The 24,579-nt window shown below is 42.5% G+C and overlaps 2 protein-coding genes across 2 annotated transcripts in view; both read left to right on the forward strand.

The window, feature by feature from the left end:
- Positions 1-3,543: 3,543 nt before the first annotated feature.
- On the forward strand, positions 3,544-11,240 carry mthfd2 (methylenetetrahydrofolate dehydrogenase (NADP+ dependent) 2, methenyltetrahydrofolate cyclohydrolase). Its single transcript, XM_033973216.2, has 8 exons — positions 3,544-3,773; positions 8,325-8,509; positions 8,588-8,710; positions 8,811-8,963; positions 9,095-9,202; positions 9,826-9,918; positions 9,987-10,112; positions 10,676-11,240. Exons 1-8 carry the CDS (start codon positions 3,694-3,696, stop codon positions 10,822-10,824), a joined length of 1,017 nt encoding a protein of 338 aa, XP_033829107.1. The 5' UTR covers positions 3,544-3,693; the 3' UTR covers positions 10,825-11,240.
- A 1,396-nt stretch (positions 11,241-12,636) lies between these two features.
- Positions 12,637-24,579, forward strand: part of arl6ip4 (ADP-ribosylation factor-like 6 interacting protein 4) — a 43,072-nt gene continuing 31,129 nt past the window's right edge. The window contains exons 1-2 of the mRNA XM_033972864.2: positions 12,637-12,900; positions 14,169-14,483. Coding sequence (XP_033828755.1) covers positions 12,753-12,900; positions 14,169-14,483 — 463 coding nt within the window. The 5' untranslated portion in view covers positions 12,637-12,752. The remainder of the gene's footprint in view (positions 12,901-14,168; positions 14,484-24,579) is intronic.

A 24,579-nucleotide genomic window follows, 5' to 3' on the forward strand; every position in this document is an offset into this window, starting at 1 on the left:
ATGTTAGTAAATAAAAGTGATCCTCATCGGGTTCAGATCCGGTGCCATGAGCTGGACTTTTATCAAGACTGCAGTCAAAACAGTCAGGCAATGTACAAATGTGGAATGAGTAAGAAAACAACAACAAATTTCTTCAACAGACTTCATTCTCCAATAATACAAATTAGTCTCTCAATCAATTAGGTCTAAGTATTATATAAAATGTTTATATGCAACTTATTACTTATAACATATATATGATGGAAATTATTGCCAGGGGTGGAAAGTATCCAATTACAAATACTCACGTTACTGTAACTGAGCAGATTTTTGGGGTAATTGTAATTTTTAGAGTACATTTTTAGAGCACATTATTAAACCTGTACTTCTACTTGTAAGCTAGTATAATTGTATTTGTAATTGAGTATAATTGTACTTGTAATTGAGTATAATTCTACACATGTAAAATCTTGAGCAGTGAGTTGCAATCGTCTCAATCCACGGCTGCCTCAACATTGTATCTGGTTCTTTCCAAACCGAACTCACATAACAGCACTGCGTCACCTGCTCTGCTTGGATAGAGCTCAGAGAATAGGCAGATTGTTGTTTAAAATGGTTCAATTCAGCTTTTGAACTGTTTCATTTAAATAAAATACTGATGTAAAATTCTTCTAAAAATCTGTTTAAAAGTAACTAGTGACTAGTACTCAGAGTATTTTTATTTTCATTCAAGTATAATTTTGGCAGCAGTACTTGTACTTTTTAGCCACATAAAAGTACTTTTACTGGAGTACAAATCTGCAGCACTCTTTCCACCACTGATTATTATTGGTACTGGGTATGGTGTTCAATTTATTTGGTGTGTTAGTTCTCAATACAATTATCCGAAGCAGAATGATCCTCACGAGTCTCTCATTTGGGTATGCTGATATTCAGTTGGTTTAAATATAAAAGGATTTTCTGATGTGAGTCGTCACTACATAAACCCCAGCACCAGCAACCAATCATGACTCAGTGCTAGTGCAGCCTCTGCAGCTCAGTGAGTGAATTCTGGAGGTTCTGAGCTTTCACATGAGCATGGCCTGTCCACATACTGAGAATGACAAAAACGTGTATGTGTTCTCTATCAGGGTCAGGTGTGAGAAGGATTGGGCAGCAGTCAAGGATGAGTGTCTCGACAATCCTAGTCCAAGGACACAACATCTGGCGATGTGGGACGTCACCTTGTTAGGGGGAAGGGGGAGCCTGAAGTTGTGCAGGAGGTTAAGAGGTACCGGTTATATATAGTAAGGCTCACCTCCACACACTGCTTGGGCTCTAGTACCCATCTCCTTGAGAGAGGCTGGACTCTCCACTTCTCTGGCGTTGCGAGGACTATCACTTGGCCTCAAAGAAATTCTGGCAAACTGGCTGACACCTCGGGAGGGGGAAGCAATGCTTCACCAGAGTTTACAACGCAGGTAGAGAGCTGCTGACCTCAACTGGGGATGTTGTCAAATGGTGGAAAGAATAATTTGAGGATCTCCTCAATTCCATCGTCACATCTTTCAAGTAGGAAGCAGAGACTGAGGCCTTGGAGATAGACTCATCCATCACCTTGGCTGAAGTCACCGATGTGTTTGGCAAGCGTCTAGGTGGCAAGGCTCTGGGGGAGGATGAGCTCTGTCCGGAGTATCTTAAGTCTCTGGATGCTGTGGTGCTGTCTTGGTTGACATGTCTTTGCAACATCGTGTGGCAGTTGGGGACAGTACCTCTGGATTGGCAAACTGGGGTGGTGGTCCCTCTGTTTAAGAAGGGGGACCACGAAGGGGTGTGTTCCAACTATAGCGGAATCACACTCCTCAGCCTCTCCAGTAAGGTTTATTCCAGGGTACTGGAGAGAAGAATCCAACCAATAGTTGAACCTTGGATTCAGGAGGAGCAGTATGGTTTTTGTCCCGGTTGTGGAACTCTGCACCAGCTCGGGTGCCTGAGGGTTCTTGGAAGTTTACCCAACCAGTCCACACGTGCTTTGTGGATCTGGAGAAGGCATTCGGCCATGTTCCTTGTGGTATCCTGTGGGGAGTGCACCAGGAGTATGGGTTCTGGGGACCTTTGCTAAGAGCTGTCCGGTCCCTGTATGGCTGGAGCAGGAGCTGTGGGCGCATTGCCAGCAGTAAGTCAGACCTGTTCCCTGTGCATGTTGGACTCTGCCAGGGCTGCCTTTTGTCACCAGTTCTGTTCATTGATTTTATGGAAAGAATTTCTAGGTGCAGCTAGGGGCCGGAGGTGGTCCGGTTTGGGGACCACAGGATCTCATCTCTGCTGTTTGTAGATGATATTGTCCTGATGGCTTTATCGAACCAGGACCTGCAACATGCCCTGGAGCAGTTTGCAGCCAAGTGTGAAGTGGCTGGGATAAAAATCAGCTCCGAGGTCATGGTTGTCAACCAGAAAAAGGTGGCTTGCCCTCTTGGGGTGGGTGGAGAGTCCCTGCCTCAAGTGGAGGAGTTCAAGTATCTTGAGATTTTGTTCACAAGAGAGGGAAGGATGGAGTGTGAGATTGACAAGCGGATCGCTGCAGCGTCTGCAGTGATGCGGTCGCCGTATCAGACTGTTGTGGTAAAGAAGGAGCTGAGTCGAAAGGCAAAGACTGAGATTTACCACTCACTCTACGTTCCTACCCTCACCTATGGTCATGAGCTTTGGATAATGACCAAAAGGACAAGACTGCAGATACAAGCGGTCGAAATGAGCTTCCTCCGCAGGGTGACTGGGAGCTCCCTTAACGATAGGGTGAGGAAGCTCAGTCACACAGGAGGAGCTTGAAGTAGAACCACTGCTCCTCCATGTTGAGAGGAGGCAGATGAGGTGGCTTGGGAATCTGTTCCGGATGCCTTCTGGATGCTTCCCAATGGGAGGTGTTCCAGGTATGTCCCACTGGGAGAAGGCCCCGGGGAAGACCCAGGACACGCTGGAGGGATTATGTCTCTTGGCTGACCTGGGAACGCTTTGGGATTCCCCTGAAAGAGCTGGCAGAGGTGTGTGTGTGAAGAGGGAAGTTTGGGCCACCCTACCCAGACTGCTGCCTCTGCCCTAGATAAAGCAGAAGAAAATTGATGGATGGGTGTCTTCTATCTGCAGTTTAAGGCTCTGGACACACAGGTTAAGTTGTAATTCCAACTATTCCTTTAAACCAGGTTTTCTTCTCTAGATGCTGTCCACATGTTATTATATCATGTGTTACTTTCTTGTCCTACCCGTAGTACAAGGTGCTGAACAGGCATTTGCCACAACACAACATTTTTTGCACGGTGAGCAGTACATACAGTGGCCGTACAGTAGGGCGCCTCGCGCCAAAACACAACACAAAACAGCCCTACTCTTAAGGGACCAGCCAGACTGGTAAGACGTGTGTATGCTATATGTAGCAGACCTGGTTTTAGCTTGTTATGAATGTGTATTTACCATACTGCAGTAAATAACTTAAATAGAAGTAAACTCCTGCATCAGTAGGACTATTACCACAGTGCTGTGAAAGAGGCTCGACGTACGGGGGGCGTGGCAGCAGATAAGAATGACGTCAGGCGTGGGTAAGTGGGAGGGGTGCTAGTTAAAGCGCGTCTCTGCGGCTCGTCCTTCCACAGAGCCCTTCTCTTTCGGCTCCGGCGCAGCTCGTCTGTTGTACCTGGTGGTTTGTCCTCTGTCCTCTGTCCTCTCCTCTTCGTCTTTATCATGGCTGCGGTCAGGACCCTCAGAAAACTGTGCCAACACTCGCAGCACCAGGTCTGCCAACTGCACACGAGCGCGGCAAGGTGAGTGTGCGCACTGCGTCAAACCGGGCTCTAACGTAAACGATAAGATTTTACCGGTAGTACTGTGTATATACCGTTTGTATAACGCAGTATTTGTACACTTCCCGCGGATTTGTGTGTGGGAAAGACCGTATTAAATGTCCGCATTCAGCCTGTTGTGTCGCGCCCCTAGCGGTTTGCCGGTATCACAGCAGCTTGGCTGGCTGATGAAATCGTGGTGGGTTTTTGCAGCCCAACAAGACAGGAGCAGGTCTCAGTGGGAGACCGGGGCTGCTGTGTTTTTGGCACAGGGCTAGGCAGTATGACATAGCTCGCCTCATAAAGACCAGAACATTCAACTTATGTTTATTAGCCTATATTCATCAGGGACTTTGTGACAGTGCAGAAGATTTATTCAACCTTAGTAGTGTGAGGCAAAGTGTTGTTGTTCAGAGTTTAAAATAAAGATCCGAGGACTATTATCAAACCTAAACCTGGTTAATAAGCGGGTCATAAAAGTGTAGCCTAACAGAAATGTTTTTTTCTCCTCAATATCACAGTAAAAGTAAAACCTAACTGTGGCATCTACATTTTATTGCTGTAAAAAATCTGGTTGTATTCCCTTTTATCTGAGCTCTTTTATCTTTTTAACCAATATCACCATTTGCACAAGGCAAGTTGTGGTCAAAATGTGGTAAATTCTTATGAAACAATTTGTATTTCAGCTTCCTTCTTTTAACCTTTTCTTTAACCATTCCAAAGAAGAAATAAGCCTATTCTGTTGGCCTAAGTTGAAACTCAGGAATGGGTAGAAATCAAGCAAATTATAAATTATAGATGTATTTGGGCAAGGGTTTTGCTAAAATCTGCCTGTAAATATCTTGGTTCAAACATGAATGGACCATCGAATTGACCACAAAAGTGCTGAAATGTAAAGTAAAGCCTCTTAAGGTGAAGGCATTTTTGATAGTTTTCATTACAGTCTATATACTCAATTTTCTACTTGACAATTGCCACATAATATACATTTTTCAATATACCCACCAGCTATAATGTGTGAATTCCACAGTGACTTTGTGACAGCCCTGCACCAGCTCAAAAGTATGTCCTTATCTATAATGTTCAGTTAGATTTAGACTGGGTTCTCCGGTTTCTGCACCTCCAGCACTCCTCTGCATAGTCTCTGCAAAACTACAAAAATATATTCTAGATGAGTTAAAATGTCTTGAATTTCAGTAATTCTGTGTGGGTTATTAAATTACTACCTATTTCAAGCAAGAATAATTTGCCCATGGGCTAAGGAAATGTTCTTACCTCATTGAATATGTAATGTCTTATTGAAAGGGCCCATATTATGTTATAATGTTGTTTCTTCATAAACATACCAAGGGTTTTGTTTCATTCACACATGTTCAACACCCAACCCCTGCATATTTAGGTCCTTCTCTCAAACAGAAAACAGTCAACAGTCATGTGATGTCATGTGGTAATACAGGAAGTGCTCCACTGTATTTTTAAACTCCACAAAGCTGTGTTAGACTAATTTGCATAATTTCATCCTTGGACTTGCCTGTCTTTATTGTACTAAAGGCAAAACGTAGCTGTTAATGTGAAAGCTACCACTACAAGGTGGAACAGAGCATTTTAAACTTTGGAAATGTAGACAGACTAATAATAATGGATTACTCGAACATGAGTGCACGAAACAAAACACAACCCCAAGTTTTTACTTGGAGTTGCATTCTAACATGACTTAAATTTCATGTAATATAGAACCTTTTAAAATTAAGATATCTTGTAACAATTTGGATTTGTTAGAATTAGTTAGCGAGTTGCATACCTTGACATGTTTCAGCTGCTAGCCAAATGTCATGTCAAAGTGAATAAATACATCAAGATATGTTGTAACTGAAGACAAGAGAAATGTCACTTGTTTGGAATATCCTCAAACCAGTGAAATATTCTGTGGTACAAAGATGTCAAAAACAGTAAGTTGCAGTGGTCCAAAGTTATTTCTCACTTACCTTATGCATTCTAACTATTCACTGCCACAAGTTTATTAGAACTTTTCACAACTTTCAGAGACCAGAGCAGAGTTTTGCAGTCACATCACAGTAATGCTAGCATGTTAGCATGCTAACAGTGCACTTCCTGATTCTCTGACAATGAAACACTTTATAATTAGATGCAGACAGCATGCAGCTGACTTATTTTGACCTGCTTATGCAAAATGTCTCTACTGGAGCAAGACAAATTTTGCTCAAATACATGTGGAAAAAATCAGGTACTGGCCCTTTAAATGTCACCTAGTCAAAACTCCAGATTAATATTATTCTGAATTCAAGTAAATTTAAATGTGACTAGATAAGAACTTTTTGCATTGTATAGATCCTCTCTCCCACTATGAGCTCACAGGTTCATTTCGTGTTGAGTTGATTGTAAACGTGCATGGTGCAGCGTGAGGGCCATGTGTTTAATGGACTAATGACTCACTCATGGTCCCAAACGTGCTCCCGTGTGACAACCTGCGCATGACAGCAGCTTCACCCGCTACATAGGCACCCAGGGGTCTTACTGATATAAATGTTTATAATGCATTTACGACAATGTGTATGTGATTTATTTATACAGGGGAACCCAGTGAGAGCACTTGGGCGCCCTGTTTACAATACAATACAAACAGACAAAAACAAAACAAACAAGTATTGGTATGGTATTGATATCATAGCAATTAACAATTTAAAACAAAATGGTACCAGTACATAGCCCACAAGCCTACATTATTTTCGTAAATATACAAAATCACGATACAAAACAATACTTTACAACTTACAACATAAATGTGTGCAGTAGTTTCATTAGCGGGATGCAAGCTGATTGTGTTGTGATAGCGCTCTGAGGAGGGACTGACTCGCCCAGATAACAAATGAAGGTGAAAAGTGAAACTTATTAAATATGTTAATACACTGATTAAAATATCTATGAACATGTATATTTAGTTTAGTTTGTTGTGATCATTCCATTTGCAGGTTTGGTTGAATCTTTCAGTCTTGATCTCAAAGGCATGTGTTTAGTACTTCATGTTTCCTTTGTTTTATTAGACTGTACATTAAGGACAGGCACTACTATGATTTCAACATGTGTAAATATTATGGTGATGACCCATTCATGTGATATTAACCTAGCAAACCTCTTTAAGTTGAATTGCAGTCTATTCTTATGTTTAAGTAAACCATTAAGTTTTGAAGCTGGTCGCTATTGCTTTGAGCCGCATTTCTTGGGTTCATGATGCTGTTCAAAAGGTGGTACAGTGCAGTGGTACAAAGTTATTCCTCGCTTACCTTATGCATTTCGAACATCCTAATTATTCACTACAATTAATATATAAGCTCTTGTTACAACTTTCAGAGACCAGAGTTTCGTGGCCACAGTAATGGTCACGACAGCTAGCATGCTCCCGACAACTAGCATGTGAATGACCACTTGCATGCTAATGCGTACGTTCTGACAATAAAACAATTTATAATTGGATGCAGACAGCACACAGCAGACTTATTTTGGAAGGCAAGACACATTTGCTCAAACACATTGGGAAAAAATCGACTGCAGGCCCTAAGTTTGCAGCATCCCACTTTCCTCATTTGTGCTCTCTCACCCGGTTTTCACACAAATGCGTTAGTGGGTCAATTAGCAAACAAATAGCGTGTTACATCATCACTGCTCCTCTGGGCTGTCCTTCGGGTTTGCTCCGGCTTACATAAGGTTAGGTCACTGATTTGCATGTGAATACACAGGAGGTGATATCACAATACACAATACAGCCTTGAGTCAGTAACTTTCTACTGGCTTTGGTACCTGTGGTCTGGAAGAAGAACCAACATTCAAGACTTCATGACTTCAGAAGGCTGCACTTGCCCCCTGTCCCTGTGTGTCAGATGCGCTCCCGTGTCTGCATGGGGTCTTATTCTGTGTAAAAGTTGCTAGCCCCCTAATTTCCACAAACACAAATGTCTATGTGTGTCAGTTGAATTGTGATAAAGTCGAAATTGTACACTCTTTGTTTGGGCTATTAAGGGTCACCCACCTCTACGGTTGAATGGCACTACCAGTCTGTATTTATCTTTGGCTCCTGTACACCAAGTATGACGTGTATTACAGCAGCGGGTGTACAGGGTAACTCTAGCACTCAGGTCCAAATGTCTCTGTCAGGTCACTGGGCTAATTTTAGTGAGCACACTCCGCTCCATGTGTGAAGTGCAGACTGCAGCAGGCCGCAAGGACCAAGTCTGGACTGGGTTTTTTCTTTTTACTTTAAATCGGTTAATGGTGGTTAAGTAGTTTTAAAGCAACAAAAGGCACAATAGGTTTGAGCAGGTTGAACTTGTTTGTTGCAATAAAACTTGAATGAGTAATAGATGAGACACAATAGGAATTAACCAAATTTCTGTCTGCTGCATGACAAAAGAATAACAGGACATCTCAGCCCTGCAGCCTCTCAGAGCTCACCTTTTACATTTGACAACAGAATTTGATGTATGTTGTTTCTAACATGTGCATGTGTTTTGTCTCCAGACAAGAGGCTGTGGTGATCTCGGGGAGGAAGCTTGCACGGCAGATCCGAGAGGAGACGCGGGTGGAGGTGGAGAAATGGGTGCTAGCGGGGAACAGGAGACCCCATCTAAGTGTGGTGCTGGTGGGGGATGACCCAGCTAGTCACTCCTACGTCCTCAACAAGACCCGGGCTGCTGCGGATGTTGGTGAGGAGAATGTTTGTACGTGTGGAACATCTCTGAGGTTTTTTGTGGAGCATAGTTTAACTGCGCTGTGGTCCTCAGGTATCTCCAGTGAGACCATCCTGAAGCACTCATCCACCAGTGAGGAAGCCCTGCTGGACCTCATTGACAAACTCAACTCAGACCACCGCGTGGACGGGCTGCTAGTACAGCTACCTCTGCCTGGTATGCTCTTGGCTCTCCTGTGGTTCTACTGTGTAGAGCCTGTACAGCACTGCTGTATAGGCTCCTCATATGTCATTATATAACTCTTCTGTCTGTGCAGATCACATTGACGAGCGCACGATCTGTAACGCTGTGGCACCTATCAAGGATGTGGATGGTTTCCATGTGGTGAACGTGGGCCGCATGTGTCTGGACCAGGCCACCATGCTGCCTGCCACCCCGTGGGGCGTGTGGGAGATCATTAAGCGCACAGGTAGCTCCTCCGCCTCCTCTTCTATTGTTCTATGGGTCTTCTGTCCTACTTCCTACTGTCCTGCTGTTGGACCATCCTATTCTGTCTGTCTGTCCAAATGTTCTACAATCCTTTGACATGTGTCTGTGCAGGGATCCCCACACTGGGGAAGAATGTGGTGGTGGCCGGACGCTCTAAGAATGTGGGCATGCCCATCGCTATGCTGCTGCACACGGATGGGCGTCATGAGAGGCCTGGAGGTGAGAAGGCGCTGCACATACACTCATGCACAGGGGGTACATGAATGTATGGACTTTGTCAACAGAATTTAAATTATTAAAATAAAGTCAAATTATAACAATAACAAGAATGCTTTTATCATGGTTTGAGTTGAACCAGGGGTCCTGGTTGTAAACATGTCATCTATATGTGCGTTCATACAGTGCACTCCCCTGCATGTAGAATGGCTGGAGGGCACATCAGCATAGTGACATGGATGAATGTCCAAAGAAGGTAGTATTTGTAAACTAGCTTGCCATGTTTCCCTGTCCCCTGGTTTACATGTGAGGATCACTCTGAGCCAATCACAGCTCACAAAGAGAGCAGGAAGTACAGCCGGGCCAATGACATATGGAGAAGGCCCTTTCACAGCACAGAATGAGACACCATCCATCTGCCACCTCTTCTAAAGGAGTGGAGGGCCATGAGGCCAGCTCCTCATCACTATTCACTCCATAGCCCAATGCAGACAAAACAATACCCACACAACACAACAAGCCTTTTGCTATGGTGACCCAAACAGTGCAGAAACATGGGGAAAAGGAACTCCATTTAAAGTGAAAATCCTAAATAAATGTAATATGTATACATGTGTGTGTTGCAGGTGATGCCACAGTGACCATCTCGCACCGGTACACGCCCAAAGAACAGCTCTGCCAGCACACCAAAATCGCTGATATCATTGTAGCTGCAGCAGGTCTGAACAACCTCAGAAACTTTACTTTAAATGTATTCATTCCACTAATGAATTGTTGGTTCTTTTAGGAATCCCTAACTTGATCACTGCAGATATGATCAAAGACGGAGCAGCTGTCATTGATGTGGGAATAAACCGGATACAGGACCCAGTGACCGGGAAGAGCCGGCTGGTGGGAGATGTGGACTTTGAAGGTACAGGATTTGTCTGGGTATAAAAAGGGTCTAGACGGGGTCTATACAAGATGTGAATGTTTGATTACGGTCAGTGTGACTTCACTCTATTGCACCACCCAGTCAATCTGAATTTTACAATCTACTGCAAACTGCAAGTGAGCTTGCAGAGTAACGTGAACATGGCCAATAGGGTGAAACTCCAATACAAACCTGACACATGTTACTGTTTGGGCAAAGCAAGTGTCCAACACACTACATGTGCCTCTATCTCAAAGGCTCTGTGGAGGGCCTTTGGACATAATTGATTGAACTGATGTGGGTATTTACATATGTATGTGTGAATAATAACAATCTCATTACAATAATTATGAGCTGTGACTTGCAAATAGTGTTTCTGATTTTAAAGAAGAGTTGTGTGTGTTTAACAAAGGCTTCTGTATATCACATTCCCTGTAACTCCACAGGTTTGATGCTAAACAGATAAATTGGCTACACTAATAGGTGTGGAAGTTGGAACTTAAAGTAATGTAAAAGTGAGACTGCTCCTGACACAGCCTGACTGTGTCCTTGTCCTTTCTCAGGTGTGCGACAGAAGGCAGGCTTCATCACCCCAGTGCCTGGAGGTGTGGGGCCCATGACTGTGGCCATGCTGATGAAGAACACGGTGAAAGCCGCTAAGAATAGCCTGCTGTGCCCCCCTGAGAGGCTGCGCATGGCTGCCGCGTCCTAATTGGCCGTGGGTGCACCCAAGGGTCCTGCTCCACTGACATTCCACCCCCTCCCTCCCCCACAGTTTATCGGAGAGCTTCCTGGAGCTCCTTTGCACATAGACAGGGAGACACACAACGCCAGTCCAGCCATATTGAAACTGTTACTGACTCCGCAGCTGAAATTTTACCCTATGCCATTATTTATCCATTTTTTAAAAATGTCTGTGGAACAACACACAGACTTTTTAGAGTTATTTATTACTGCAGTATTTAAGTGGAGAAATTTGACAGTTTCTTTTATTTTTATTTCACTGGTGGTTTAGCCTTAGTTACAAAGGGCTACCAAAATCAGGTCTGAAGATATATAGAATATCAGCTTTAAGAATTCACAATTGCCTTTGTAAAGACTTTGAATAAATATTACAGTATCTTGTCATCCTGCTGTGTATTTGTATTCTTTCAATCATAATAAATAACAATAATACATTAAAATAAATTCACAATAAAATGATAAAGCACTAATGCCATAAAGTTAAAGATATTAACAGTAAATTATGTATTCTTAAAAGAGTCATTGATAAAGATAAGAGCAATACAAATATTAGAATACATTTGAATATTTGTTTCAAGATAAAGCTGAAGTTTGTCTTCAACACGGCTTATTCCCAGATAGTCACAAAATAAAGCAGTATAAAATCATGTTCAGGGTAAAACAGAACTACTTGATGCTATTTAGGACAGTTATTGTAGTTGGGATTGTTAGGCGTGTTCTATCAAAAATTACGACTGGATTCGATCTGTTCAAATATAAAAAAATATTCCCCTGACAGTTACAATCCTAATACATAACCCTGGGTCAAAACGTTTCCCTAACCGCCTACGTATGCAGGACTTACAGTCAGGCGCTCTGACTACCTGCCTTTCCCTTGACCCAGGGGATAAAATATAATATGAATATGCAAATATATTGAGCAGGTTGACGGCTTGGCTCCTTCCTCCGGCCTCGTTCACCACTCTCGGACATCCCCGACTGCACCGGTCCGCCCTTCTGCCTTGAGTCTCCTCCGGCTGCCTTATCTCTGTAAGGGAGTTTCTGAAAAGCACCCAACTGCTTCCCATAATTCAGAACACACAATGTTGCCTTTAAAGGAGGAATATTATAATGAATGAATAGTTTCAGTGTTAGAGTATGGTGCTCGTTAGACAATCTTCAAAATGATACAACCTTAATGAATGAATAGTTTCAGTGTTAGAGTATCAAACAAGTGCTCAAAATTTAGTACAAAAATGGTGCTTATTAGACAACATTCAAAGGATATATGAATTCAGTGTTTTGATATATATGTATATATAATGCACCGAAAAAGCTTTATTCGAACTACTATGCATTCAGTATTTTGGTATATGTATATGTGATGCAAGAAGCTTTATTACTTAACAGATTTACCCAAAGCTACTTACCATCTGTAGTCCCCGGGCGAGTCTTACTGCTGTTAGGCATATCTTACTACTATCCAACAGGTCACATAAAGACCATACAAGTTAATAATAATCACTTAGATTTTACAGTCTGTGACATAGGTTAAATTTGTCTGTTTTGTTGAAGGACTTTTCGAATTATTTTTATGGCAATAAATGCTGGATAAATGTACATTATTTTTACTTCACAACTTCAAATTCAACTGTTATTGTTATTTTAAATAACGGTTATATAACTGTTTAAATAATACACAATAGCCTAAAGAAAAAGTTAAAACCGCAGGGAACTTGTATTGCTCGCTGACCAAGGAACTACGAAGACGCTCAGTTGTTCCACCCGGACTGAATTCCCAGACGGACCCAAATAACGCTGGTAATGAAGCAGTTCTGTCCTGCTATGTCCGCGCTGTTTTTGCCCATGGTCGCGCAGTTTTCGTACATTTGCATGTTGTAAGTCCTCGGGACCGTGATGGATCGCAGCAGGTCTCGGGACAGAGTTGGCAGAGAGCAAAAACAGACCCGTAAGAAGAAGCGGAGACGGTCTTCATCCACGTCCAAATCCTCCTCTTCCTCCTCCAGCAGCAGCAGGAATAGTACTCGGAGAGACAAGCCCAAAGGTAGGAAACACTCCGACCCATCCTACTCGTTTTGTCCTGCTTTAAACCTCCATGTGTCCTGATCCTGGCATAAAGTGTACTTGATCCCGCCCTGTTTTAAAGGTCTGCACTATTTCGGATCTTTGTTGTTTCCTCATCCATACCTGGAGTTCTGTTTTGTTCACAGATGTTTACCTCACAAATCCTGCATGTGTCCTGACTCAAATTGAAAACACTCTGTTCCTCCTCGTGATATCATTGAGTAGTTATACAGGAAGCTCTCCACTGTGATTTTAAACTCCATACACACCTTCACTAGAGTCATTTTGATAATTGCAAACCTGAATTTACAGCTATTGCAACTTTATTGCAACTCTTCGGTGCGCCAGCGGATATTAGAGACATTTGTCATTGGACAATCTCAACTACAAATGATAAAACAAAAATATTCAAAAATTAAAGCAACAACTTGTGATTATTATAGTGTATTGAAGAGTAAAGCAGTTCATTTGAGGCTAAAAATAGCTGTTTATCTACAAGGTGAAATGGAACATTTTGAGATGTACCCAGACTAATAATAAAGGATTACCCAAATATTTATGGATGGAAAAAAAATAAAATAAAACTCCAGGTATGTTTTTGATGAGGTGACAACATTATAACATGACTAAAGGCTCACAATTTGTGTAATATAAAACCTTTAAATCCATTGTGTTCTTCCTTCATCAGGGCTAGTTTAGTCTCTATTGGTTGTTCTTAAGCTCTTTTTAGTCCATGTTGGACTTCGTCCTGGTGTAGTTTGATACCAGGTAAAGTAGAAATACTGCAAAATCAGATCTTGTCGAATGTAATTGGTTTATTCAAAGTGCTGTTTTGAAAGCACTTTGAGTTGTCTTGCTTTGATAATAATAATAATAAAAATAATAATAATAATAATAATAATAATAATAATAAAATAGTAGTAGTAGTAATAATAGTAATAATAATATAATTTTATAAACAAAAGTCCTAAATAAGACCCCAGACTAAAAGCCACACTATGTAACTTTTTAGCTGCAAATAGACTAAAATTAAAGAGTAATATTTGTATTAAAGTAACAGTACTCTTGCTTCAGTAAAAGTATTCCATACTCTTCCCACTGTTAGTAACTCTAAAAGTGATAGAAGCTTTATATTGGCAATATGAAATTATTTTTACATTTGTGTTTCTTACTGTGGTACATAGTGCAACACATGTAACAATGGCCAAATTAGGCACTTGACTCATATTAAAGTCTTTCTCTCCTCAGACAAAAAACAGAGAAAGAAAATAAGGAGAAGTTCATCCTCCTCATCCTCCTCTTCCTCATCCAGCTCCTCTTCTCCATCCAGCCAAGAGAAGAAGAGGAGGAAGAAACGTAAGCACAGCAAACAGAGGAAAAAAAAGGACAAGAAAAAGAACAAGAAAAAAGTGAAAAAGGAGAAGAAAAAGAAGGCAAAGAAGAGGAAGAGTGAACTCTCCCCTGTGGTCAGCGGCCCCTACCCTCTGGTCAGTAGGCCCCTGGCTGGACCCTCTTCTCTGGAGGTGTGGCAGAGCGAAGACACCGCAGAGGATTTTGGACCAGGTTAGAATTTTCTGCTATCAGAAACATTTTCTAATTTGAACTTGGAGTGGGATTAAATACCTAAACTGAGAGAGAGTGAGGGGGGAGTATAAGGGCTGTGTTTCAATTCGCCAAATGCACCTTTTGAAGGGTCCCTTCGAAGTACTCCTCAAAGTGTAGTTTGAAGGTTCCGGTCGAGAGTGTGTCCTCCTCAGTGTAGCCGCCCTCTTGCTGAAGTGGGACAGGCCTACACCACGGACCGCACTTCCACCGCTGTCTTTGAGCGTACGATACGTACATTACGTACGTTATTTTTAATTATTTATTATTTAATAGAAGAAAAGTCAAGATGTCGTTGTTTCTTTTTTTTTTAGATTGAATATCAATAGGCAATTATAACGTTCAAGGTGATTTTTAACTTAACATAACTTTAACAAAATATACCTTGTGTAAACGTAATAACAGAGACAGAGGTAACAATATCATTTTCACATTCATAGTCTATAAACCAGAGAACACTTATTAGTTGTACATAAAGTGGGATATTGCAGTTTAATGGTTCGGTATTTTGGCCAGTGGCTACAACCACTTTAATAACAGTAGAGGGCACTGTTTCCCTTCTATGCCATGCCAGTTCTTTCCATCTTATTATTGTGAGGGATTTTCTAGCAGTGCAGCACTACATCAAGCTAGTATCTTGATTTACTAACACAAAGGTAAATGACATGTGCCACCAGATGGGCGCAGACCTATGGAATGTACCAGAACACATCAGAATCAGAATCAGAAGACTTTTATTGCCATAGTCTGTGAACACAGTTCACAAACTAGGAACTTGCTTCGGTGAAAAAGTGCAACATAAACACACTGAATAAATACAAATACAAATAAGGGCATGCACAAAGTTAAAAAGATATACTTAAAAAAATCAAATGAAATACTTAAAGTGAGAAAATATATACAACAGCAGCATCAGAACAACAGTGCAAAGTGGCTTATTAAAGTGACCGGTATTATAAAGTGTCCAGTTTAGTGCAAATATTATAAAGTGTTCATGAGACAAACAGCAGAGGGGAAGAAACTGTTCTTATGGCGAGAGGTTCTGGTCCCAATGGACCGTAGCCTCCTGCCAGAGGGAAGTGGCTCAAATAGTCCATGTCCAGGGTGAGAAGTGTCAGCTGCTATACGGCCTGCTCGCCCCCGAGTCCTGGAGACGTACAGGTCCTGTATAGATGGAAGGCTGCAGCCAATCACCTTCTCAGCAGAGCGCACAATGCGCTGCAGTCTCTGTTTGTCCCTGGCAGTGGCCCCAGCGAACCACACAGTGATGGAGGAAGTGAGGATGGACTCAATGATGGAAGTGTAAAACTGCACCATCATCTGGACTGGCAGCTTGAGTTTCCTCAGCTGCCGCAGGTGGAACATCCTCTGCTGGGCTTTCTTTATGAGGGAGCTGATGGTCGGCTCCCACTTGAGATCCTGGGTGATGCAGGTGCCCAGGAAGCGGAAAGAGTCCACAGTGGTGATGGGGGAGTCCGTCAGGGTGAGGGGAGGCAGGGGGGGCTGTGACTTTCCTGAAGTCCACAATCATCTCCACTGTCTTCTGGGCGTTGAGCTCCAGGTTGTTGCTGCTGCATCAGGACACCAGCCGGTCCACCTCCCTCCTGTAGGCAGACTCATCGCCGTCCGAGATGAGTCCGATGAGGGTGGTGTCATCCGCAAACTTAACCAGTTTGACGGAGTCGTGGCTGGAGGTGCAGCAGTTGGTGTACAGGGAGAAGAGCAGGGGAGAAAGTACACAGCCCTGTAGGGATCCTGTGCTGGTAGTCCGAGTGTCCGAGACATTCTTCCCCAGCCGCACGCACTGTCTCCTGTCCGTTAGGAAGTCAGTGATCCACCTGCAGGTGGAGTCAGGCACGTTGAGCTGAGCGAGCTTGTTCTGGAGCAGAGCAGGGAGGATGGTGTTGAATGCAGAGCTGAAGTCCACAAACAGGATCCTGGCGTAGGTTCCCGGGGAGTCCAGATGCTGGAGGATGAAGTGAAGGGCCAGGTTAATGGCGTCATCCACAGACCGATTGGCTCTGTAGGCAAACTGCAGAGGGTCCAGGAGGGGGGAGGTGAGGGACTTGAGGTGGTGCAGGACCAGGCGCTCAAATGACTTCATGACATGTCTGTAGTCATTAAGTCCAGTGATCCTGGGCTTCTTGGGGACGGGGACAATGGTGGACAGCTTGAAGCAGGCTGGGACATGACATGACTCCAGGGAGGTGTTAAAAATGTCCGTGAAGACAGGAGCCAGTTCCTTAGCACAGTGTCTAAGGGTGGAAGGAGAGACACCGTCTGGGCCCGCTGCTTTACGGGGATTCTGCTTCCTGAAAAGCTTAGTCACGTCCTGCTCCAAAACTGTGAGGGCAGTGGGGGGGGGGTCCGAGGTGGCTTTGGAGGCAATGTCCATGGTAGTGAGGGAGGAGGGGGAGGGGTGTGAGACTTCAAACCTCGCATAAAAGCCGTTTAACTTTTCTGCTAGTTGTTTGTTGTCCACGGCGGGAGGGGCTTTGGGCCTGTAGTTGGTGATTTGCCTAAGCCCTCTCCAGACAGAAGCAGAGTCGTTGGTGGAGAATTGCTGCTCCAGACGTGTATTGTACTTCGCTTTAGCCTTTTCCACCTCTTTGCTAAACGCATACTTGCAACGCCTGTAGCCCTCACGATCTTCTGCCCTGAAAGCCATCTCCTTTTCCCTCCTCAAATGTCTCAGTCTGGGTGTGAACCAGGGTTTGTCGTTGTTAAAAGTCACCCTGGTGCATGATGGAACGATGCTGTCCTCACAGAACTGAATGTATGACGTCACAGTGTCTGTGTACTCATCCAAACTGTCTGTGGCAGCCTTGAACACATCCCAGTCTGTAGTGTCCAAACACGTGCGAAGCTCCTCCACAGCCTTACTGGTCCACTTCTTAGAAGTCCTCACAGCAGGTTTGGAGAGTTTCAGCCGTTGTTTGTAAGCAGGGATGAGGTGAACCATGACGTGATCAGAGAACCCTAGAGCAGCGCGGGGCACGGCTCTGTAGGCTCCACTGACTGTTGTGTAACAGTGATCCAGCGTCTTCTGCTCTCTCGTCGGGCAATTAATAAACTGTTTATATTTGGGCAGTTCATGAAGATTTTGTGCATGTCTCAGGACTCTCTTCTATCCTTTCCTGAGAGTCCGTTGCTTCATTGTTCACATTACCTGTGTGGAACTCATTAAACTCTTCTGACTTTATGTTTCTCTTGGTCTTTGACGCTTACACTAGAAACGAACATTCTTACATTATTCTTATTGCAGTAATAATTTCTAATGATAATAATGTCTTCTTATTGTGTAGCAATAACTGCACATTTCTTTATTCCATATAACTCCCCTCCTTTTTAATCATCAAACACACTGTACAGATCTTTATTCAGATTTAACAATTTCATGTTGCACTGTTGTAGATGAGGTAAACCAGTACGAACATTTGAATGTGTATTGCGCTGCGGACTCCATTTTCTTCTGTTTCTTGCAGTGTGCACGGATGCATGCTTCGGTTACGTCCGATCTCCATGGAAATGGTGGAAAGGGAAGGGCAGGTTTGTTGGGCGCATTCAGTAGGGTGCGTTGAAATGGGACAGCCCTTGTTGCGCTAATTACGTAACTGCCTTTTGACGCACACTTCGAATGGTGATCGTAAGGCCAGTTTGGCGAATTGGGACACAGCCAAGGTATCCACACTTCAAACTCCTCCCCTGCAGCCACATCTTTGTAAGCACAAACACTTGGCTGTAATCAGGGCAGTCTTGCATGATGTCACGTAGTTCTTGAAAATGCAGTGGCCACTAAAGGCAGGACACGCTCAGGGTTTTACAGCTTTAGTAGACAGTAGACATTGCTATTAAAACACCATACAGACGGGGACTTCCGGTTTAGCGACTGATGGCGTAGGACGTGTGACTCGGGGGCTCCCGCAAAGAACGATAAAAGTTTATCGGGGCTTTCTAATTGACACTGTGGCAAGATGTTTTGGGACAATACTTTGTTTTATTTACATCACGGAGCACCAACATGCCTCCAAAACCCAAAAACTCAAGTAGCTCCACGACAGCACATGCTCGGCCCTCTGCCGCGACAGCATCCCCGGCTCTGAGTGACCCCGCTCCGGCCCCCTCGCCTCCTCCGGACACGGCTGCCCTCGCCTCGGACATGAGTTCTGCAGACTTTAAGGCTGGACTGCTCACTAGCCTCCGTGACGAGGTGGTAAGCATTTTTAGAGCTGCCGACAGCCATGTCTGACAATTTCACCAAAATAAAGTCCGAACTGCAAGACGTGGAAACCGAGCTAAGTGGTAGCACAGTAGCACAGGTCCATTGTGATTCCCTCTGGTATTGGATGTGGAGTAAGTGGCTCCACTTGGTTTCTTGGTTGCATTTGTTGGCATTGTTCACACTTTTCAATCATCGTCTCTATATCACGTGACATTCCAGGCCAGTACAGAACTTTTCTCGCTTTGGCTTTCGTGCGCTGTACCCCTTGGTGAGCATTGTGCAGTTTCTCTAGTATCACGTGTTTGAAGTTTTGTGGTATAGCTATCTTATCTCCTACCATGACAATGTCCTTGTTAACACTGATGGTGTGACGCAATGGCCAATAGCTGTGGAGTGTTTTGTCCAGACTTTTCTTTTTAGTAGGCCACCCAATCGTGTGTCTTTCGCGTACAGCCTGTAGCACCCTGTCCTCTGTTACTGCTGTTTTCAGCTTGTTGAGTGTCTCTTCACTCAGTGACTCTGTAGCCTCTAAAGTGTACACAACTCTTTCATCACTTGATGTTTCCGTTGCATTGTCACTGTCTTTGGTTGTTGTGGCACGTGAAAGTGTGTCAGCTATGTACATATGTTTGCCAGGTGTGTATGTGACAGTGAGATCATACCTCTGCAGTTGTAACAGCATGCCTTGTAGCCTTGCTGGCGCTTTACAGAGTGGCTTGCGCATAATTACTTCAAGCGGCTTGTGATCAGACTGCACTGTCACTGGTCTTCCGTATACATATTGGTGAAATTTTTTGGCAGCAAACACAATGGCTAGCAACTCTTTTTCTATTTGTGCATACCTCTTTTCTGCGTCAGTGAGTCCTCGTGACGCATAGCATACAGGTTGTCCTTCCTGCAGCAGACATGCACCCAGTCCATCTTTTGAAGAGTCAGCTTGTAATGTTAGTGGTTTCCTGTGGTCATAAAATCTCAAAACTGGTGCTTGTGTCAGCGTGGACTTCAGTATTTGTAAAGCTTTGGTGTGATGTGATTGCCACTGCCATACTGTGTCTTTTTTAAGAAGCTGTCTCAAAGGAGCTGTTAGCGAAGCTTCGTTCGGGATGTCAGAAATTTTGTCATTCCAAGAAGACGTTGAAGGCTTTGTTTGTCCTCTGGAGTGGGCATGCTCACAATAGCTTTGATCTTTTCGTCATCTGCTTTCTGTCCAGCTGCAGTGATAATGTGACCCATGTATTTCACTGTATCCACTTTGAACTGTATTTTGTCCTTGTTAAGCTTAACATTTGCAGTTTTTGCTCTTTCCATCACCTTTTGTAGGATCTCATCATGCTCTTGTTCTGTGGCTGCTGCAATGATCATGTCATCTGCTATGATAAACACACCAGGTATGTCACCAAAAATTTCACAGTTCTTTTGTTGAAATACCTCGCTAGCTGATTTAACTCCAAATGGGAGTCGGAGGAAACGATACCGACCCCAGGGCGTGTTAAAAGTACAGAGCTTGGAAGACGGCTTGTCCAGTTTGATTTGCCAGTAACCATCTTTTTCATCCAGAATGGTGAAGATAGATTTTCCAGCTAGTTTACTGTGGACATCCTCATGTGTGGGAATGGAGTAGTGCTGGCGTTTCACTGCTCGGTTCAGATCACAAGGGTCCAAACACACCCTTAGTGTCCCGTTCCTTTTCTGTGTGACGACTAAACTGTTCACCCATTCAGTAGGCTCATTGACAGGCATAATGACATCTCTGTTATGTAGATCTTTTAACGTCTGTTTCAGTGGGTCCAATATGGAGAGAGTCACATTACGACATGCGTGTATCACAGGCGTTACATTTGTATCAGTGTGTATGTGGTGAACTCCAGGAAACTCACCAAGTCCTGTGAAAACATCTGCATACTTCTCCAAAAGGTCTTTCTTGGTGGCTGGTGGTTTGGTCGTATTTGCGGTAAGTGACTCAACTCATTGCACCAGTTGCAGCTCTTCACATGCTTGTCCACCCAAGATTGACTTATCTGCATAGCTAGTCACAAAAAAGTCAAGTACAACTTTGGTCTCCTTCATTTCACATTCGAGAGACACCACACCTTCTGCATGTATGCGAGCACCACCAAAAGCTATGAGTGCAGTCTTTGTAGGTTTTAACTGAGGTGCACCATAAAGTTTTTTGTAAAATTCAAGATTGGCAAAATTTTTTGTATTTTTATGTTAAAAAAAATTAATGTATCAAAATGACTCAATAGCGCCACCTCAAAATTTGAAATACATTACGGCAATGAGAGACCTTTTTCATCGTAGACAAATGAAATTTGGTCCAAACATAGAACATGTCAAGACAAGTAAAAAATTATATTATGACCCCACCCTAAACCCTACAGGAGGTCGGTCATTGTGGGCGGAACCCCATTTTTTGAAAATTTTAAGTCTAACATTTCAATTTTTTTATGCCGTGGATTTTCAATCAAGAAACTTGCAAAATGGTCACAATTTACTAGACCCATGTGGGAACTCTTTTGGAATTTTATAAGTTATAAAATGTGGGTGTGGCCAGCCTGCAAAGAAAAAAGCCATTTTTAAAGTTTTTAAATGCGTGTAACTCACACAGTTGGTGTCCTATTTCCCGGCAAGAATATACTTTTTTTTTTCAAAATGTTGATCTGAACGCATAGATATACAATTTACACAGGTCAGACATTATATTGCTCCACAGCGCCCCCTTGAACTTTTGAATTGGACCAAAAAAATTACATGGACATCCCTATTCCTATACAGAACAAAAAAGTCAATGACACCATACCTCTATTTTCAAAGGTGTTGCCATGGCAACGTCTGACATTTCTCATTGAAATACATGGGTTTTGGTTAACTGGGATGAAAAATAATTACTTTGTCATAGACCATTGAAATTTGGTACACATATTCCTCTCATCATACTAAACAAAAAAGCCAATGAAGACATACCTTTATTTCCAACCATTCAGGCGTGACAGTGTCATAAATGGTCTAATTGGAATGAATGGATGTATTACTGAGATGCTGATTTTGAGGGGAGGGGGCGATGTAAGCGGGAATGAAAGGCAGGATCTTCACTGTGGCCTGTACCCCACGGTCGCAAGGGGTGGCAAGGGCCTTTATCACTGCTTGCAGTTTTAATTATTATTATTATTGTTATTGTTTATGATTTATATGTTTTGATTTTTTTTATTATTTACTATGTGATGCCTTTCTTACTTATTTACAGTCAGGATTTGTGGGATCATTTATTTATTTATTTTTTTGTATTATTATTATTAATTTATATTATTTATTTACTTTTTAAGTTTCAGTTTTGTTATATATAAAATTAAAAAGGTGTGAATGCATTTGGTGTTTTAAATGACAGTATGTTGTAATATTTGTTCACACATTAATAAAAATATGAATAAAAAAAAAACAAAAAAAAAACATACAGACAGTTTAGCAGCAAAAATGGATATAGTGTTTACTTCCACTTTATATACATATACATATATATTTTTTTTTCTCACATTAGCGTAAAAAGGTTGAACTGGAAGAGAGGAAGTAGTTTTCGCGACTAGACTCAGCTTATGATAAACTAAATATTTACAATATTGTTCATTGCCTTTATGATGTTAGAAATGATTAATACATTACACATCAAATGTATAAAAGAAAACAAGTCAAGTAAATTTTCTTACAGGTATTACAAACACACCTATCTATTGGTCAAACAAGTGAACTCCCACCATCACATTATTAGCAGTATATGATTTTAAATAGAATTCAACACAACATTAGCAAACATTACATATTACTCAGCTTCAAGTAAAAGAATCGTTTTCTGAATTGGTCTTTCTAAAACAGTCTGGGTTACACGTGTTCCTTTCTTGGCTTGAGTAGCGTTGCTGAGAAAAAACTTCACCTTTCTGACTTTGCCATTGGCTCCTGGGGTGACTTCTATGACTCTGGTGAGCTTCCATTGTTTTCTCTGAACACAGTCATTTTGTAGTGGAATGATGTTGTTTACCTTGGTGTTTCTCCTGATCTGGTTCCTCTTACTTCTCTGTTGTAGATTTAACAGCTATTCTTTTCTCCATCTGATCCAAAATACGTTTGACAAATACTGCCCTCTTATCCATTTTTTTGCAGATAGAGATCTTTTTTGACAAAGTCTCCAGGCGATGGTATAATCACTGAGGATTCCATGTAATCAAAATGTAGTTGGGTGTCAGCAGCTCTGGTCCTACACGGTGGTTGATACCAGACACCTCATGTGACTGGAAGCAGGTAGGTTAAAGATAAAGCTTATGCCCAGCTCCTTTGCTTTTCTTTGTTCTTCACACCAACAAAATTACTGCCTTGATCACAATGCAGTTGACTGACATTGCCACATATGGAGATGAAACAACGGAGTGCATTGAGGAAACATTCTGCAGTGTACATGTACATACAAGACTTCAATATGAATAGCTCTGGAGCACATGCATGTAAACAAGAGTCCATACCTCTTTAGCTCTTTCCTTCCTTCTTTTACAAGGAATGGCCCAAAGCAATCCATACTGCTGCATGTGAAAGGAGGGGTAGCTTCCATTCTTTCTTATGACAGGGTAGACATCTTTTGTTCTTGACCATTCTCCCTGCGTTTGACACACTTGTATATGAATGATGACACTTCATTAGTGCAGCTGACAATCCAAATGCCATTGGCACGTATTTCATGTCATCCCTCGTAAATCTTTTCATGAAAGGACATAATGACTAGCCGTGATGCGTGATGTTCCTTTGAAAGTATGACTGGATGTTTGACATAAGGATGGAGTGACGTTCTTGTCAGTCTTCCTCCCAGGATGTTGTGGTTATCGAGGAATGGACTTAACAGATGAAGCTTAGAGTGAGAAATCTTGACTTCTTCCTTTTCTTTCAGAGACTTGATTTCCTCACTGAATGCTTCCCTTTCAACAGTGTGTATTATGACCTCCTCAGCTTCTTTCCTTATTCCAGCATACTAATTTCATTCCTGTGGTTTTTTTTGCATACTTAACACTTTGCTTTAGTCTTGCTATTGCTTTCACAACTCTCCTCCAGTCAGAAAACTTTTGCAGCTGATCTCCAATACACTTTTCTTTCCCTGGTTTAACTGTGAAAACTTGATACTGAGTTCTGGATCTTTAGAGCTGATCTCTTTCACCTTCACATCTTCCCCTGGCAATTTCTTTTGCCCTAAGAAACTTTGGCACTAGTACCTTTGCCATGATTCCACGTGATGCATGATCAGCAGGATTTTGTTGTTTGAGACAATGTATCGCCACTGACTTGAGTCTGTGCTCGCTCTGATTTGCTGTCCTGTCCTTTCCTGAAACGACACAGAACTCCTACTAGGGTGCTTGTGAGGTCCCGTCCTGTCAGAAGATGCTCCTTCAGCGATGTATCTTGAAACCTGGCTGGGCAATCAAAAACATGGATTTTATTTGGTTTCTAAGTATGGTATATGCCATAATGAGGGCTTTACCAGGCTAGTTTTTCGCTCCTTTCCACAAAGACCATTTCCAACACCTTTATTATCTCTTTAACCCCTTAGCATTCCGGGTCATTTTGGTGAAATTGCTTTTGTTCTGACCTCTCCAAATTAAAATGATCACCATTATTGAACTCTCAGTAGTAAATACACAAGTTTCTGAGCATTTATACACACATAAAAAATTATTTTTCTCACCCTCGCCTAAATTGTTGTGTTAAAATGAAGGTGTAGTAAGCTGCAGTAGGTAGCTGGGGACAAAAATACACTATTATTATTATTCAATTCTTTTTATTGATTTTAAGCAGTTCAGAACA

This window comes from Periophthalmus magnuspinnatus, chromosome 9 (genome assembly GCF_009829125.3).
Source record: "Periophthalmus magnuspinnatus isolate fPerMag1 chromosome 9, fPerMag1.2.pri, whole genome shotgun sequence".
Lineage (NCBI taxonomy): Eukaryota > Metazoa > Chordata > Actinopteri > Gobiiformes > Gobiidae > Periophthalmus > Periophthalmus magnuspinnatus.